We start from the raw sequence: 15388 nt of genomic DNA, 5'->3' as shown, positions 1-15388 counted from the left end.
AAATGGGCACAGCTCTCTCCCATGGTTTCCAAAGGGATTCCCTCCATCCTTATGGACTCTCTGAGTCCTACTCCCTTCCTTGTCTTTCTTTCCTGATGTCCTCACCTTGTGGGAGAAAGGGGTTAAGGGCGATCATAATATAGTCATTTACATTTAAAATGGGGTGAAAGGAAGCCAAAAAATGGTGACAAAGCGGATCTATGATGAGGATAACTAAGAATCCCACAATGAATTAAAACTTGATTGGGGTGAACTAAATAGCTTGATGGGATTCCTGGTCAGTTACACAGTTCATGAGGCCCATAAAATTAACAATGACTAGTTGATTAGAAGTATAACACATCTGGGGAACTAATACAGTTAGAACTTTCTCCTCAGGGTTTTAAAAAAAGGAACAAGAAATAAGGCTGTGAGTAACATCCTTGAGCACAAGAGGACTGTTGGGAGGGGTCTAGTCCAGCTTTGGAGTCTTCAACAGGGTCTTGAAACCTGGCTCTGCTTCTTACTAGCTCTGTAACTGTGAGCAAGTCACTTAACCTGCAGTTTCTTCAAATGTAAAGTGTGGACGAAAATCTTGCTGAGTGAAATGAGATAATAACTATAAAGTACTTTCCAGTTCCTGGCTCTATCATTATTATAACTGTAATGAGTTCATTAAGATGTTTCTTATAATAATTCTTAGAAAAACCTCAAAACAAAGCACAATTCAGTAGATGCATGTCTGAGAGGCCCAATATGATAAGCTGATTCTCTGGTCTGGTTCAGAGTGATTTTCTGAGTATTCAGAAGGGGATGGACTTCTATATCCATGTCACACATGCAAATATTTCTGAATAATTAGATGTATTGATATCCATTATATAATATTAATTTGGTTAATATTGATGGTCAGTAAGCTCAAGACTATATTCCCAAGTGCCTAGAATACAGCTGTCTTACATTGCTAGTTGAGTAAAAATTAATCATCTTAATTAACAAACAATTCATGGGATTAAAGTCTTTTTTCATAAAAATTGAGTCTGAGAAGGAAATATATCTGCACAGAAAGTACCTCACTTTGGGGCTCCCAAAGGCATTGCCAAGACTCTCTCTAGAAAACAGTTTTAGGTGGTTAAGTTCCCCAAAGTTTTCTCCATTTGAATCAAACTACCAGAAAGCACTCCCAGAAACCTAGCTTTGGAAAAAACGTTTCTTCACGCTAAGCTTTTCTTGAAATGCTTCCCAAAGTATCTAACAAAGGTAATTTGGGGTGTGAGACCAATTACCACAAATCATTTAAATGCTGAATATATTTACCAAAAGCGATCTCCTCCATTACAAAATAGTTGATTTCCAACTCTTCTTTTGGTCAGTGCTTAGGGCTCATGGTCTGTTCAGGACAATTTGCAATTGAGAAAACAAAACCATATAATGCCGATCTATGCATCAATAAAAAATAAATGAAAAAGAGGGCCAAGGATGAGCCCTATTTGCCAACTGAAAACGTTAATTGAATTTTGGTGTTGCTGTGTGGCCTCTGTGTAAAGATTGTTCAGTTTAGGTGATCTGTGATTCCACAGTGACCCCTGTAGGGGGTCAGTGAAGGCTCCCTCTATCAATGTTATACCAGAGAATTCCCTAAAGAGGTAGATGGGCAGGATTATTCAACATAGTAATTGCACTAAAACACATGTTCCAATAATTAATAATATTGACAAGTATAAATCATGTCTTCGGTTGGTGTTAGCTTTACTCAATTTCTTTTCCTCTACAAGCTTTATTGACTAGGTTAACCCTATGACTCTTAATCTTGGCTATCCATAAGAATCATGAGGAAGCTTTTAAAAAAATACAGGAACTGAGCCCATCCTCTAGAGAGCCTGATCATGGCTTTGAGGTTGGGACCGGGAACAGGTTTAGTTTTCAAAGCTCTTCATGTAATTCTAATGAACAGATCTAGATGGTGCCTTAGAACTAATGAAGTAGAGGGGGCACCTGGGTGGCTCAGTGGGTTAAGCCTCTATTTTTGGCTCAGGTCACGATCCCAGAGTCGATCCCAGAGTCGTGGGATGGAGTCCTGTAAGTGGTGGAAGTGGAGGTGGGGGTAGGTGTGGGGGTGGGGGGGAGAAAAATCCCTACTCAGCGAGGAGTCTGCTTCTCTTTGTCTCTGCCCCTCCCCCCTGCTTGTGCACTTGCACGCGCGTTCTCTCTCTCTCTCTCTCAAATGAATTAAACAAACAAACAAGAAAAAGAACTACTGAAGTAGAAAGATTCTGGGCTCTGGCAGCTGCCTTAGCGCTGTGATTCAGTTTCCTGATCAGTGAGCACTGAGAAGTCTTCTTTCATGCTTACCTTGCTGGCAACACTTCTGGTCTGAGCTATAAGCTCCCGGATCCTCCGGATGCTGGCGGAGACGTTGCTCGCAGGCCGCTTCTGTTCTACGGTGCGGAGCTGATCCAGGAGCTGAGGGACAACCTCTGTCAGATTTCGTACTGCAGTTAACAAAAATTAATCACTTGAGTAAATATCTCAATGATATTAACTAATATTAGCTGTATTTAAGGAATCAGGTGAAGAGACAACAAACACAGGCTACTTTTGTGAGATCTAGAATTATTTGTAATCCTGCCAAAGGAAGAGTTAAGCCCGCTATATAAACAATTCCTATTTTGTGGCATTTATAATGTCTATTGGTCTACATGTATGTAGAGTCAGCTGGCTGACAATGTACATTTCTGAAGGGCCGGGCCCACAAAAAATGTACAGATGTTTTTGTCCCCATATAGCATAGGGTCTACTTGCATTTCTAATGGAACTGATAGAACAAGTCTAAAGGAAGGCTGGGCAAAAGGAGGTGGGAATGTTTTTTCCCAGGTTGCCTGGGAACATCACACTGCTGCTGCAGTGGTCCATGCAGAGGCAGAGCTACATGGAGAAAACAACCGAGTGCCCAGAAGAGTGGCAGTTGGTGCCAAGGAGAGGGTGGGCGCCATGGTCTATGGGCCCAATAAGGGTGATGATACAAACACATCATACTGACTTTGTAGGTTTGTGGTTTTTTTTTTTTTTTTTTTTTTAGGTATGAGGTATACATAGAAAAGAGAAATAGGGGTGCCTGGGTGGCTCCATTGGTTAAGCGTCTGACCCTTGATTTTGGCTCAGGTCATGATCTCAGGGACCTGAGATGGAGCCTCACGCCAGCTCTGCGCTCAGTGGGGAGTCTGCTTGTCCCTCTCCTTCTTCTTCTTCTACTTCTTCTTCTTCTTCTTCTTTTTTTTTTTTTTAAGATTTTTATTTATTTGTTTGACAGACGGAGATCACAAGCAGGCAGAGAGAGGAGGAAGCAGGCTCCTTGCTGAGCAGAGAGCCCGATGCAGGGCTCGATCCCAAGACCCTGAGATCATGACCTGGGCTGAAGGCAGAGGCTTAACCCACTGAGCCACACAGGCACCCCGTCCCTCTCCTTCTGCTCCTCCTCCTGCTCACATGCTCTCTTTCTAAAATAAATAAATAAAACCTTAAATAAAGAGAGAATAAATCATATTTACACAGCTAGATGAGAGAAGTCCAAAACAGGGAGAATGGCGTAACTTTCTATAAGGGTTCATGAACCGGACCAGTGGTTCTCAACGTGTGGGCCACAGACCAGCAGTATTGGCATCATCAGGGAACTTGTCAGAAATGCAAAATCTGTGGCTCCAACCCAAACCTGCTCAATTAGAAACTCTGGGAGTGACGCCCAAGTGATTCTAAAGCACATGAAGGTTTACGAACCGGGACCAGAGAATGAATATTTTTTGCATATTCCCCCGGAGAAGGGCAGAGCCATGGTCACTAAGCAGTAGCAGCTGGAAAACAGAAAGCCTCTTACCAAACCCAAACTAAACTCAGATTCAGGAGAATATGTCAGTGAAGACCAAGGATAAAACTCTTCTGTATTTAGGAAGTAGGGTGTTTCTCTATCTTAAGGAATGGAATGAAGAAAAATAATAACAATTATCACTTTATCATGTTAATATTTTAAATAGAGGTAAATATTTGTTGTTTGGATAACTGACCACAATAGCCATTTTATAGTATAATCATGTTTAAAAATTATAGGTAATGAAGTATATTTCATGTGTTACATTAAATTTTGATTATGGAAATGTATATAAAACAAAGTTTCCCTGTTCTCAATTCTCCGAGAAAGGGAACCACCTTTTATTATAGTCTTTACAAAGTCTCTTATGTTGTGGTATGCTCTTTCATTTACTTTGATTTGAACCACAAAATGCTATCTGAGGAAAACACAGAGGCCTAAAACAATTTCAATTAGTGGTAGTTCTGGACGCTTACTGGAATTGTAAAAAAAGGAAGAAAAAAATTTAACACAGATTTAGTAAACATTCCTGAGGCTCTGTCTTTATAAATGTAAATGTTAGATGTCACGAAGGCAAATCTTTTAGAGATTAAGTTCTAAATGCAATTAGGTGAGCGGTTACATGGTAAAAGTCATGAATATATACTTAAGAGATGAACATAACGGTCATCTTCTTGTTACGGGAATGAATATTTGTGACCTGGGATAAAATTTCTAGTGACAGATCAAATGGAGATTAATAAAATTCTTCCTTAACTCGGATGGAAGTGAATGTAATATGTTCTGCAAAACCATGCTGGAGAACAGGAAGTTCTAGTCATGACAGTCATTGATATTTAAGAGGTAGAAGAGATCAAATAAACATGGTAATATGTGATTTAAATATCTGTGTATAACTAAATAAATTAGGTAGATAACAGAGTATTTCATTATCATTGCTGTAAATTTGCATTCAAGCTGGGCAACAAACCCTTCTCCAATTATTATTTTTTTTAGGGTTTATTTATTTATTTGAGAGCAACAGAGAGAGAGAGAGAGCACGCCGAGCAGGGGAGCAGAGAGAGCAGGAGAGAGAATCTCAAGCAGATTCCATGCTGAGTGGGGAGCACTCAGCTGGGAGCATGAGTGGGGCTCGAGATCATGACCCAAGATCATGACCTGAGAACAGAAACCAAGAGTCGGAAATTTAACTGATTACGCCTCCCAGGTGCTCCCAAACTATTCTTCATGGGAACCCTCAGTTTTGTTAAAGATTTTACTTATTTATTTGACAGAGAGAGAGAGAGAGGGAACACAAACAGGGGGAGTGGGAGAGGGAGAAGCAGGCTTCCTGCCCAGCAGGGAGTCCGATGCAGGGCTCAATCCTAGGACCCTGGGATTATGACCTGAGCCGAACACAGACACATAACGACTGAGCCACCCAGGTGCCCTGGAACCTTCAGTTTTGAATGGACTTAGTCAGTACCTGTTGGTAATAACCTACATTTCTCAGGTAAGGACAAAGCAATTCAGTTTAGTAAATATTTTTCCCCAAAGTAAACCAATATTTTGTGATTGACCTTCTTCCCCAAGGAACAGACTTAACATTGACCAACATCAGTGCTGCCATTATTTCCTATAGAAAAAAATGATGCTTAACCAATCTCTCTAGTATATTTTTGTGAAATATATATATTTTACATGCATACACATGTATATGTGTATACATATACGGTGTGTCATAGATGACCTGAGCAAATTTTTTTTTTTCTAAGCGGATTTCTACAATATTCTAATCTCACACCCAGATGAAAACCACTGCATCTTAATGAAAGACGTGTTGAGCCGAATGGCCAATTCATCTGGATGCAAACCGTGATACCTGCATCTCGCGCAGAGTCCACCGCTGTGCTGTAAGCAGAAGAGTCAAAGCTCTGAAGGTTTTGTGACCAGTTGGTTAGGTTGTTAGCCATGGGGGCGGCTGCCCGCTGGACTTCCACTGTGGTCTTGTTGGCCTCCTCCGTGATCAGCTTCGATTGACCCAGGCGCTCCTGGGCGTCACCTTCACACAGAGCACAGGGACACTCACTTTGCAGAGAAGCAGGACATTTGTTGGGAGCATCAACGTCCATTTAATCATTTGGATAAGGCAGCCCTCAAGTTTTGGGTTTTTAAGCTGAACAAAGATCTTTAAGTAGATGTTAATGATGGCACAAGTTAGAAATGTGAAGGTAGCGTTACAAAGTGAGCTTGAAAGACTCTAGAGTCTCATTAAAACCAGGCAGCCCACTTAAAACATTTTCAAATTAGAGGTGAATTTTTTAAAAAAGTAATTAGTATTTCTTCAGGTTAGAGACCTGGTGAGAAAGCCACCGAAAACATATAGGAGATTTTAAGTCATAAAATGTTCATGTCTGATATCATTGTAAATATCACTTTCTTCTATGTGGGACGCATTTTGCTGTAAAAATGCAAAAGTAAACCAGTATGGAAGCAGGCTTCTCATTAAATCAGTATGGAAAATTATTTTTAAATAGTAAAACCAAGTTGCAAAATAGCATGTAAAGGGACATTCTATTTTTATTAAAAAGTTATGTATTTAAAATAAAAAAAGTTTACAACAAAATGTTTTTTCCTGGGTAATAAGATTAAAAAAGATTTTTCTTCTTTTGTTCTTTTTCTTATCTGTATTTTCTACTCTTTCTATAATAATCATGTATTACTTTGGTAATAAAAGTCACAGGTGAGGTTATAGCTTTTCTTTTTCTTGAGTGGAGAAAGATTTAATTCAACCTTACATAATCTGAACTCTGATGGATGCACCTTTGAATCCTGGGTCTGCTTCTTTTTTGGAGCTGTGCTTTTTGGAGCAAGTTCCTAACCTTAACAAGCTTCAGGGTTCACCACCATCTAAAGGCAATGGTGGTACTTTCCTACATGACAGGAAGTGTATACACCACAGCCCAGTGCTCCAGCATGTGGCAGCTCTGATGGTGCAGATGAAAGGGATTCTCGTTGGATGACATGGTCCTGGCTGGGGCTTTGGCAAACTAGGAGGCAGTAGATGGATTTGCTCCATGTAGGAGAAAACGCACATCCAGTAGTCTGGCTTCCAGCCCCTCTGGTTCCCAGCCCATCTTTTTAAGATACCACTGTAGTACCAGATTAGGCAAAATGAGTGCTCTTGTGTCTCCATTTGGTTTGGTGGTCTCCCTACTTGTACTATCAGAATGACATGGCAGGTAACAGAGTCTGCTACTCCCATGTGGGGCCAGAGAGACCCAGACCCAAATAGGGCATATTTATTAGAGAAGAAGGAATGTTCACAAGGAAGTGATTACAAAATAGTATAAGCAGCCTGATTGCATTAAAGCACCTGCACATGTGGACGCACACAAGTACACACACACACACACACACACACACACACGCACATGATTGGAGGAAAATGCTCTCAAATGTAATGGTCACCCCTAGGAGGTATGATTATAGGTTTTACAATTATTTTCCGGTGTGTGTGTGTGTGTGTGCGTGTATGTTTGTGTGTGTGTGATGAACATAGTTCCTTTTGTCACCAGAAAACAATATTTATTTATAGAAGTATTGACAAGTAAGGAATCATGTACTCCTTCCTCAAGCATTTATTTGAATCCCAGCAAAGAAACAGTTGAGGCTTACTATGTTCTTGTCTGTGACCCTTACCTCTCTCTGTGGCTTGTAGTCGCTTAATGGCGTCACTCAATCTGTTTCTGAGAGCACTCTTCCTTGCTAGGGCTCCGTCCACACGCCTGTTGGTGTCAGCTACCGCCTCATCATTGCCTATGAAGAAGAAGCCAAAAAAAGGAGCCAAGATGCTAGGGGGATAACAAAAATCTCCATTTCAACAAGGACAATTCTGATCTGTGCTGTGGGGTCATCTATAATATTCTGAATATGGTGTGAACATAGAACAACAGCTCTGGAAAGTGGCATTTCAATTAAGAGGTACAGGACTATAGAAGACTAGTCGCACTGCTTAGAGTGATTTAGAATGCCATAAAGTGACTCATAAAAGGTGCAAGCATAATGGCTAACTTCTTTGAAAAATATAGCACTGCTGTGACTTACAACTAGCAGCACAGTTGATAAAGAGCTGAAACGAAAGGTCTATATTTATGGCGATGACTTGTTATATAAGAATAATTATTTTTTCTTAATTTTTAAATAAAATTCTAATGGATATACAACATACATCTAGAAAAGAGTGCACATTATAAACAAATTTTCGCAAACTGAGCACGGCATATATGCTGTGCTAAATCAAGAAAGTAGAACCCTATTGCTATTCAATTTTCTGGGCCCTCTGTAATTCCCCAAGGATGACCACTGTTCTGAATTCTATCTCCATCTGTTAGTTGTGTCTATTCTTTTTTTTTTTTTTTAGTTGTGCTTATTCTTAAACTTTATTAAAAAGAAATGATACAGTAGTATAATTTTTTATAGCTTTCATATCTCTGTTTTTATTTCTGTAGAGTGGTTAAGTCTTGATATCTGGTGTTTAAATCTTCCAGCTTTGATTTTATTCTTCAAGGATTACACTGGCTGCTTAGCTCCTCCCACACCCATTTCCGTGGAAATTCTAGGACCATCTTCTCATCATTTACATATAGTTCTGGTACTTTGGTTGGTGTTATATTTAGTCTATACATAAATTTGGCAGAATTGTTATTTTTACAAATTTGAGTCTTCCAGTTAATTGTTTTTGCTTACTCTTCTTTAGATCTAAATTCTCATTTTGATCTCCATTTATTTATTTATTTTTTTTTTTTTTTTTTTTTTTTTTTTTTTTTTAAGATTTTATTTATTTATTTGACAGACAGAGATCACAAGTAGGCAGAGAGGCAGGCAGAGAGAGAGGAAGGGAAGCAGGCTCCCTGCTGAGCAGAGAGCCCGATGCGGGGCTCGATCTCAGGACCCTGAGATCATGACCTGAGCTGAAGGCAGAGGCCTTAACCCTCTGAGCCACCCAGGCGCCCCTGATCTCCATTTATTTAGATCATCTTTAATTTCTTTTCAGTTTTATGTGTAGAGATCTTATCTTTCATCAGCTTTATTTCTAGGTATTTTATGTTATTGCAAATGGTGTTAAAAAGTAAATTTCTAATTATTTTCTACATAGAAATAAACTGGACTTTTACACATTGAATTGGTAATGTGGGATATATTTGTTGTTTCCAGTCTTAGTGGGCAAACTTTAAATATTTCAGTATTAATATGCTTCCTTATTTTTATTTTATTTTATTTTTCTTTCTTAGATTACAGAAGTTGCTATGAGTTTTTTTAAACATGAATGGACACTGAGTTTTGTTAAACGATTTTCCTGCATGTGGTGAGATAACCATATGAAATTTCTGATATATTCTTTAAATGTGCTAAACTACTATTGATGTTTGAAATGTTACACTGTCCCTGAAATCCCAGAACAAAGTTAACTTGGTCATGTATTACCATTTCTATGTGTGTTAGATTTGATTTGCTAATGTCTTGTTTAGGTTTTTCACATCTCAATTTGAGAGAGAAATTGGCTTATAATCTTCCTTTTGTTTTTTTACAATGTCCTTATCAGGTTTTGTATCTTAGTTTTGTAGGCCTCATAGAATACATTAGACAATATTTCATCTTTTTTTATTTTCTGGAAGAATTTATACACAAGTGGTGTCATTTGTTTAGATGGTTGGAAGAATTCACTGGGGAAACCATCCGAGCCTTAAGATTTCTTTGTGGGAAGGGTTTAATTACTGATTAAATTTATATATGTATATACAGGTCTATCAGATTTTCTATTTGTTCTTGTATCAGGTTCGATAGTCTTTTTCTTACAAAACTATTCTTGAAAGTGCACTTGTAGCATAGTCCCAAAACGGGTTATTTTGGAGCAAGTCCAAACAAATCATGATGTAATACCTTGTCTGAACTGAAGGATGAACTTTCCCAAAGATTCTTGGTTTGTGCGTCGTTTACTCCCAAATCATCAGGAAGTTTATGCTTTTTGACAAACAGACAAATCATTTCTTCCCTTCCTATTATACTTTTCTCTTTCTCTCCAAAAGGCTTGTAAATATATACTCTGCCATGGCGTACTTTCTCATTTCCATTATACAATCTTGGTGTGCTTGCTTTCTTGTTCAGTTGTCTTTCCGCACTTGTGTATGATGGGTATAAAATGAGTGGTGCTGAGTTGATTCTGTCACCAAGTACAATGTAAACAAAGTACAAACACTTCTTTCTTAATTCCTCCGGTGAGTGCTAAAAATTTCCCAGAATTCAAGGAGGGACTTAAACATACTTTGTACTTGTATCGCACCATCTTCTCCCTCTTTTACTTTCAATTTTTGAATATTTTATAATCTTTTTTGAATAATTTATAATCTTTTCAGCTCTTCTTTTTGGGGTTTGTAGCTGCAAAAGATGCTGAATGATATACTGAGAAAGAATATATTTAACTCTACATTTGGAGCCCTTGATAAAAATAAGTGAAAAAAATTATATTTGGGGCTGGATGTTTCTAAGAAAAAAATGTTTCATAAAATTTCTTTCCTATTTGAAACTTATTGTTTTACATAAACAGTTTTCATTTTAGAAATGAATTCAATAGAAGATTCCTTTAAATAGCAGCTTCCTGAGTTTATTATAGATTGCTAACTATTTGATATAGATAATAAAGAAAGGAAATCTGGGTTATAAAGATTACTAATCATTGAATGTTATTTGGAAATGAATTAACAGTAATTTGAAATTGTAATGTAACTCAGTAGATAAATATAGTTTAATCTGAAAATCTGAATTTATATCACAAACGTTATTGTCTAAAGGGAGGGAAGTTCTGACCCACACAGTCCTAATTCCCCAAGGATGTCCCTTTGAAATTAAATATGTGAAGAAATTTAACCAAACAAGATCATGAAAGAGGAAAACAGATTTGCAAAATATTCAGAGACCAATGCAGAGATTTTATCTGTACTTAAGTTATAGAACTTTGAAGAGACATTATTACCAGGGATGAAAAATTGTTTTCATGAGAAGGACAAGACTGCATTGTAAATTATCAAAGAGAACAAAATATCGAAGTCATTGTGTCCTGAAAATCCACATACTCTGGTCTTCACATCACAAGAAACAAAGAAATACATTGATATGGCAACATTTACTTAAAAAATATTTTACTTTTAAGAGTACGCTTATTGTGATGAGCAACTGAGTAATGTGTAGAACTGTTGAATCATTATACTGTTCACATGAAACTTTTATAACATTGTGTGTTAATATAATTGAATAAAATATATTTTACTTTCAATATTCTAAATTGTTGCTTGTCAGTATTCTAATTCTTTTGTAAGAGTATGTCCAAGACTAAAAAAAAAAAAGGATATGTTCAAGACTAGACTTATATAACGAATGAATTAGAAGAGAACATTCTTATTGCCTTTGTTTATACAGCAAACATAAAATAATAGTTGCTTTAGACCACAACTTGTTAAATATTCTGCATAGGAAAAACAAATACTTTTTCCCCCTATATATATTGTTCTTTGTTAAAAAAAAAAGAAAATGCATGATTAGAATCAAGATTAGTTGCTTTGATAAAATTACATGACATTTTCTGTTTCAAACTTGGTTTTTGTTTTTAGGTGGTAGTTAGATGTTAGCTAGATAATGGATTTCCAACCTCATCAGTCAATGCGCAACCCTCTTTAGGTATGAGTTCATTAACTCAGAGATGAATATCGTTTAGTGAAATTCTTAGCCAATGCAACTGTTTTTAAGAGTAGCTCACAAGATTCAAAATTGGCTAACGTGATTTTGCTTTTACTTTTCCTTCCCTCTCGCACTTAGATGTGTTTGCTGTCACAGATGCAAACACTAATCTTTGGAAATGCTTCTTTCCAATGGTCACTGGCTTGTCCTAGATACAGTAAACTTACAGAACACAAACTACAGGAAAGTGCTGATAAGTACGTGGCTCTGTGGTTTCCTATCCTCCTGATTCTCCCACTACTGACTCATTACTTCATGTAAAATTTTAAAGGGCCTTCTGAATTGTTCAAGAAAGACTAAATTATGTACAATACAGTTTTAGTGTTAAGTGTATTTTATGGCATTATTTCCTTGAAAATAGATAAACATGGTACATTTCTATTAATTAACCAAATTTTTTAAAGATTTTATTTATTTATTTGGGAAAGAGAGAGAGTGAGAGAGAGATCACAAGCAGGAGGGAAGGGTAGAAGGAAAATGAGATTCCTCACCAAGCAAGGAGCCTGACACAGACTTGATCCCAGGACCCCAGGATCATGACCTGAGCCGAAGGCAGACGTTTAAACAACTGAGCCACCCCGGTGCCACAATTAGTTTATTTGATTAACAAGAATATACACCACATTTTACTACATGGAAGTTCTTTTTTTTCTTTAATCACAATTTATTTTATAATATCCAATTTTATTTATAATATCCACTTGGGTGGCTTAGTTGGTTGAGCATCTAACTCTTGGTTTCTCCTTGGTCATAATCTTGGGGTCTTGAGATTAAGCTCTGGGGTCGGCTTTGTGCTCTGCGTGGGGTCTGCTGGTCCCTTACCTTCTTTTCCCGCCGCCCCCCCCCTGTCTCTCAAATAGATAAATAATATCTTAAAAAAAAATCAATCTTCACTTTTTTTTTATACCTTGGATCGCAACAAGAACTATTCATATACTATTCAGTTAAAAGATCATTTGTTCTTTAATCCTAGACTTTTAAAATCTCTATCCCTATGCAGAAGTACTGTATGAAAGGAGAGAAGTAGCTGTAAATCAGAAGGAAGGTAAGAAAGGGGAGATGCTTACTAGGGTCTGTCTTGGCTTGCAGTTCTCTGGCTTGATTGAGGAGGTTCTCACTCTCATCCTTATGGTAAATGATTTGAGTATCAATCCCGTTGACAGCCTGCAAAGGAATTGTGTGGAAAGAGTAAGAATGACAGAAGAAACCCACTTTTCATGGACTGAGGATATAAATGACACCATATATTTACTAAACACCAAGCAAAATTCATACAACTTAATTTCCATAGCTCAAAATCAAGGTCAAATGGGAACACGAGGAAATAAAATCCATTTCATAAAGTCCATTTCAAGACAAATGTTTTTCATGGAAAATTCAGTCAATCTAGACCAGCAACGGGCCAAGGCCCCACCAAAGTGCTTGTCAAATAGAAGTCACTCAATAAACAATTTTTGATTTGAAAAAAATATGAATGTGTGCATAAAACATCTTCTCTATCAGTACGGGCTCATCTTAAATATGTTTTATTCAGGGACTGTGGTTTAAAAAAGCTGTCAAAGGAAATGACATTTGCTGACAAGAGTATGGCACATTTTGAAGAAGTATTACTGAAACCTTCATAACATCAAAAAAATGGTCTTTTCTTAGTTCTCCTGCACTTTCTGCCGTTTGCATTACAGTGGAAGCTCAAGCGAGGGCATTAGAAAACAGAAAAGTCCTAAGCTGGAAGACGGCAACATATAAATGAACTTGAAAATAAGGGAATACTTGGGGTGGGGGATTGCGCTTGTCTGGCTTAGTCAGTGGAGCATGTGACTCTTGAGCTGGGGTTGTGAGTTCGAGCCCCACATTGGGTGTAGAGATTACGTAAAAACAAAAACTTAAAAACAAAACAAAACAAAACAAAACAAGGGAATACTCACGTCATGAACTCGGTCGGTGATGTTCAGAGCCAATTCTGCCGTTTCATTGGCTTCGCTAACATAATTGGCAATATTTTCGTAGACATTTGAAGCATCCAAAGCTTTCTGTACCAGCCCATTCATATCGGAACTGTGCAAATTCCTGTTAAAGAAAACATGTGTCATTATTTCTCTCTCTCACTTTTGTGGGAAATGGGGCCATTTTTATGACTTGATTTGAGTACTTCTGGGACCCCAGGGACCTCCCTCCCGTTCTTCAAAGCCACCAGGCTTGGTGAAGTTTTCCCAAGCTGCTTCTCCTGGGAGCACAAGTTCTTTGCTCTCTTCTGCCTTTACCCCATTTTGGCTCACAGAAGCCGTTTGCCAGGCAGTGGCTACAGGAAAAGGGACTGATTTAAAAACAGGCCTCTGCACCTCTTCAAGCAAGAGTTTATGTGGTGGGGGTCAGGCCCAGGAACGAACACAGGGTCCTTCCCCACCTACTCACCCAGATCATCATTGTTATTTTCTTTCCATCAAAGAAACCAAGGCTCAGCATGGTGTTAGGTATGAGTAGGTTTCACTCTATTTATTCAACCTTTTGTTCACTTTATAAAACATTGTATTTTCCCTTAAGAAGGGGAATGATACATATTGGGCATCTATGTGCTGATTCTGAGCTAGTTTTGCGGTATATGATATGTCTTTAATTCTTACCACACCCATGAAGTAGCCATTTTTATTCCCTTTTCATAGAGGGAAACAGGGCACATGTTGTTATGGTTTGTCTCACTCGTGGGGCCCAGCGGCTTCCTTAAAGTGCAAAGCCCTACTCATTTCCACCTTTGCCCTATACACCATGTTCTCTGCCTTTACCCCATTCTGGCCTCTGTAAGGTTCATCCACTATTTACTGGGTACCCATCATGCACCGGGCATTCTCACATAATGCCTGATAACGTATATGCCTCAGAGGACTGATGTGAGGTACAATAGAGATAAACTAGGTGACATGTTTGGTCCCACGCCTGTCATCCAATAAACATCAGGATTTATTATTGTCTCTAAACTATTTCCTGAATTGGAACTTCAAATTCTAAGTGTATTCATAAAATAATTCACTTTTTTGACGCCTACTTCTTCCTCTCTAACATAAATATCCTGTCACTGTTGCATCTCATCCTGAATCCTTTGCCTCAATTTTACTCAGTTTTAAATACACCAGTTGCATATTTTCTTCTCAGTCTGATGACTACTATCACTTGATTCGTCAGTAACTTCCAGAAGATTCTCTGTGACACAGTATGTGACATTGAGGATCCCACACTGGGTCATTTCTTCCAATTTCCCTGACCTATTGAACTCTATTGATTCTCAGTTTCCTCCATCAAGTTTCAGTTTCAGTGTGCTCTCTTAGGCTCAGAACAACTTCTCTGTATTTCCCTGGCTACTTTCTTCTCTTTGGTTCTAGTTCACAATCATTAGGCTCCTTTGTGGGAGAGCTGACTTATCCCTTAGGTATAAGAGGGGCCCATAAAGAATTTTTTTCATTTTCATTTTTTTTTTTTAACTTAGAAGAACAATGAGGATACTAGTAACGATTACATTAGTCTTTATAACAATGCTATTATGACATGTAATTTTAAATTTTTTTTCTGGAGGAAAAGGCCCACAGAGGCAAAAGTACCTAGGGTCAAGGAAAGCCATAATGCAATTCTGCTCTACTGAGGTAATTCTAATTCACATACTTTCTACTTCTTCCTACCCACAAGCCCTTGTTTTCAGAAATGACACAGAGAGGAAAATCTGAGGAAATTTTAAAAGGGATACAAAGAATAAAATGTTACAAATATTCATTAATATTTTAAAAT

General features: G+C 37.9%; 1 protein-coding gene across 2 annotated transcripts in view; it reads right to left on the bottom strand.

Annotated features, from left to right (window-relative positions):
- Positions 1–15388, bottom strand: part of LAMA4 (laminin subunit alpha 4) — a 146998-nt gene that overhangs the window by 34287 nt on the left and 97323 nt on the right. For both annotated transcript variants that reach the window (XM_059176811.1, XM_059176812.1), the window contains exons 14-18: positions 13540–13681; positions 12682–12778; positions 7523–7639; positions 5703–5882; positions 2332–2471 (exon numbers count right to left, since the gene is read on the bottom strand). In XM_059176811.1, the coding sequence (XP_059032794.1) occupies positions 2332–2471; positions 5703–5882; positions 7523–7639; positions 12682–12778; positions 13540–13681 (676 nt within the window). The remainder of the gene's footprint in view (positions 1–2331; positions 2472–5702; positions 5883–7522; positions 7640–12681; positions 12779–13539; positions 13682–15388) is intronic.

This window comes from Mustela lutreola, chromosome 6 (genome assembly GCF_030435805.1).
Source record: "Mustela lutreola isolate mMusLut2 chromosome 6, mMusLut2.pri, whole genome shotgun sequence".
In the NCBI taxonomy this organism is placed as follows: Eukaryota; Metazoa; Chordata; class Mammalia; order Carnivora; family Mustelidae; genus Mustela; species Mustela lutreola.
This window is presented reverse-complemented; position numbering and strand designations above follow the sequence as displayed.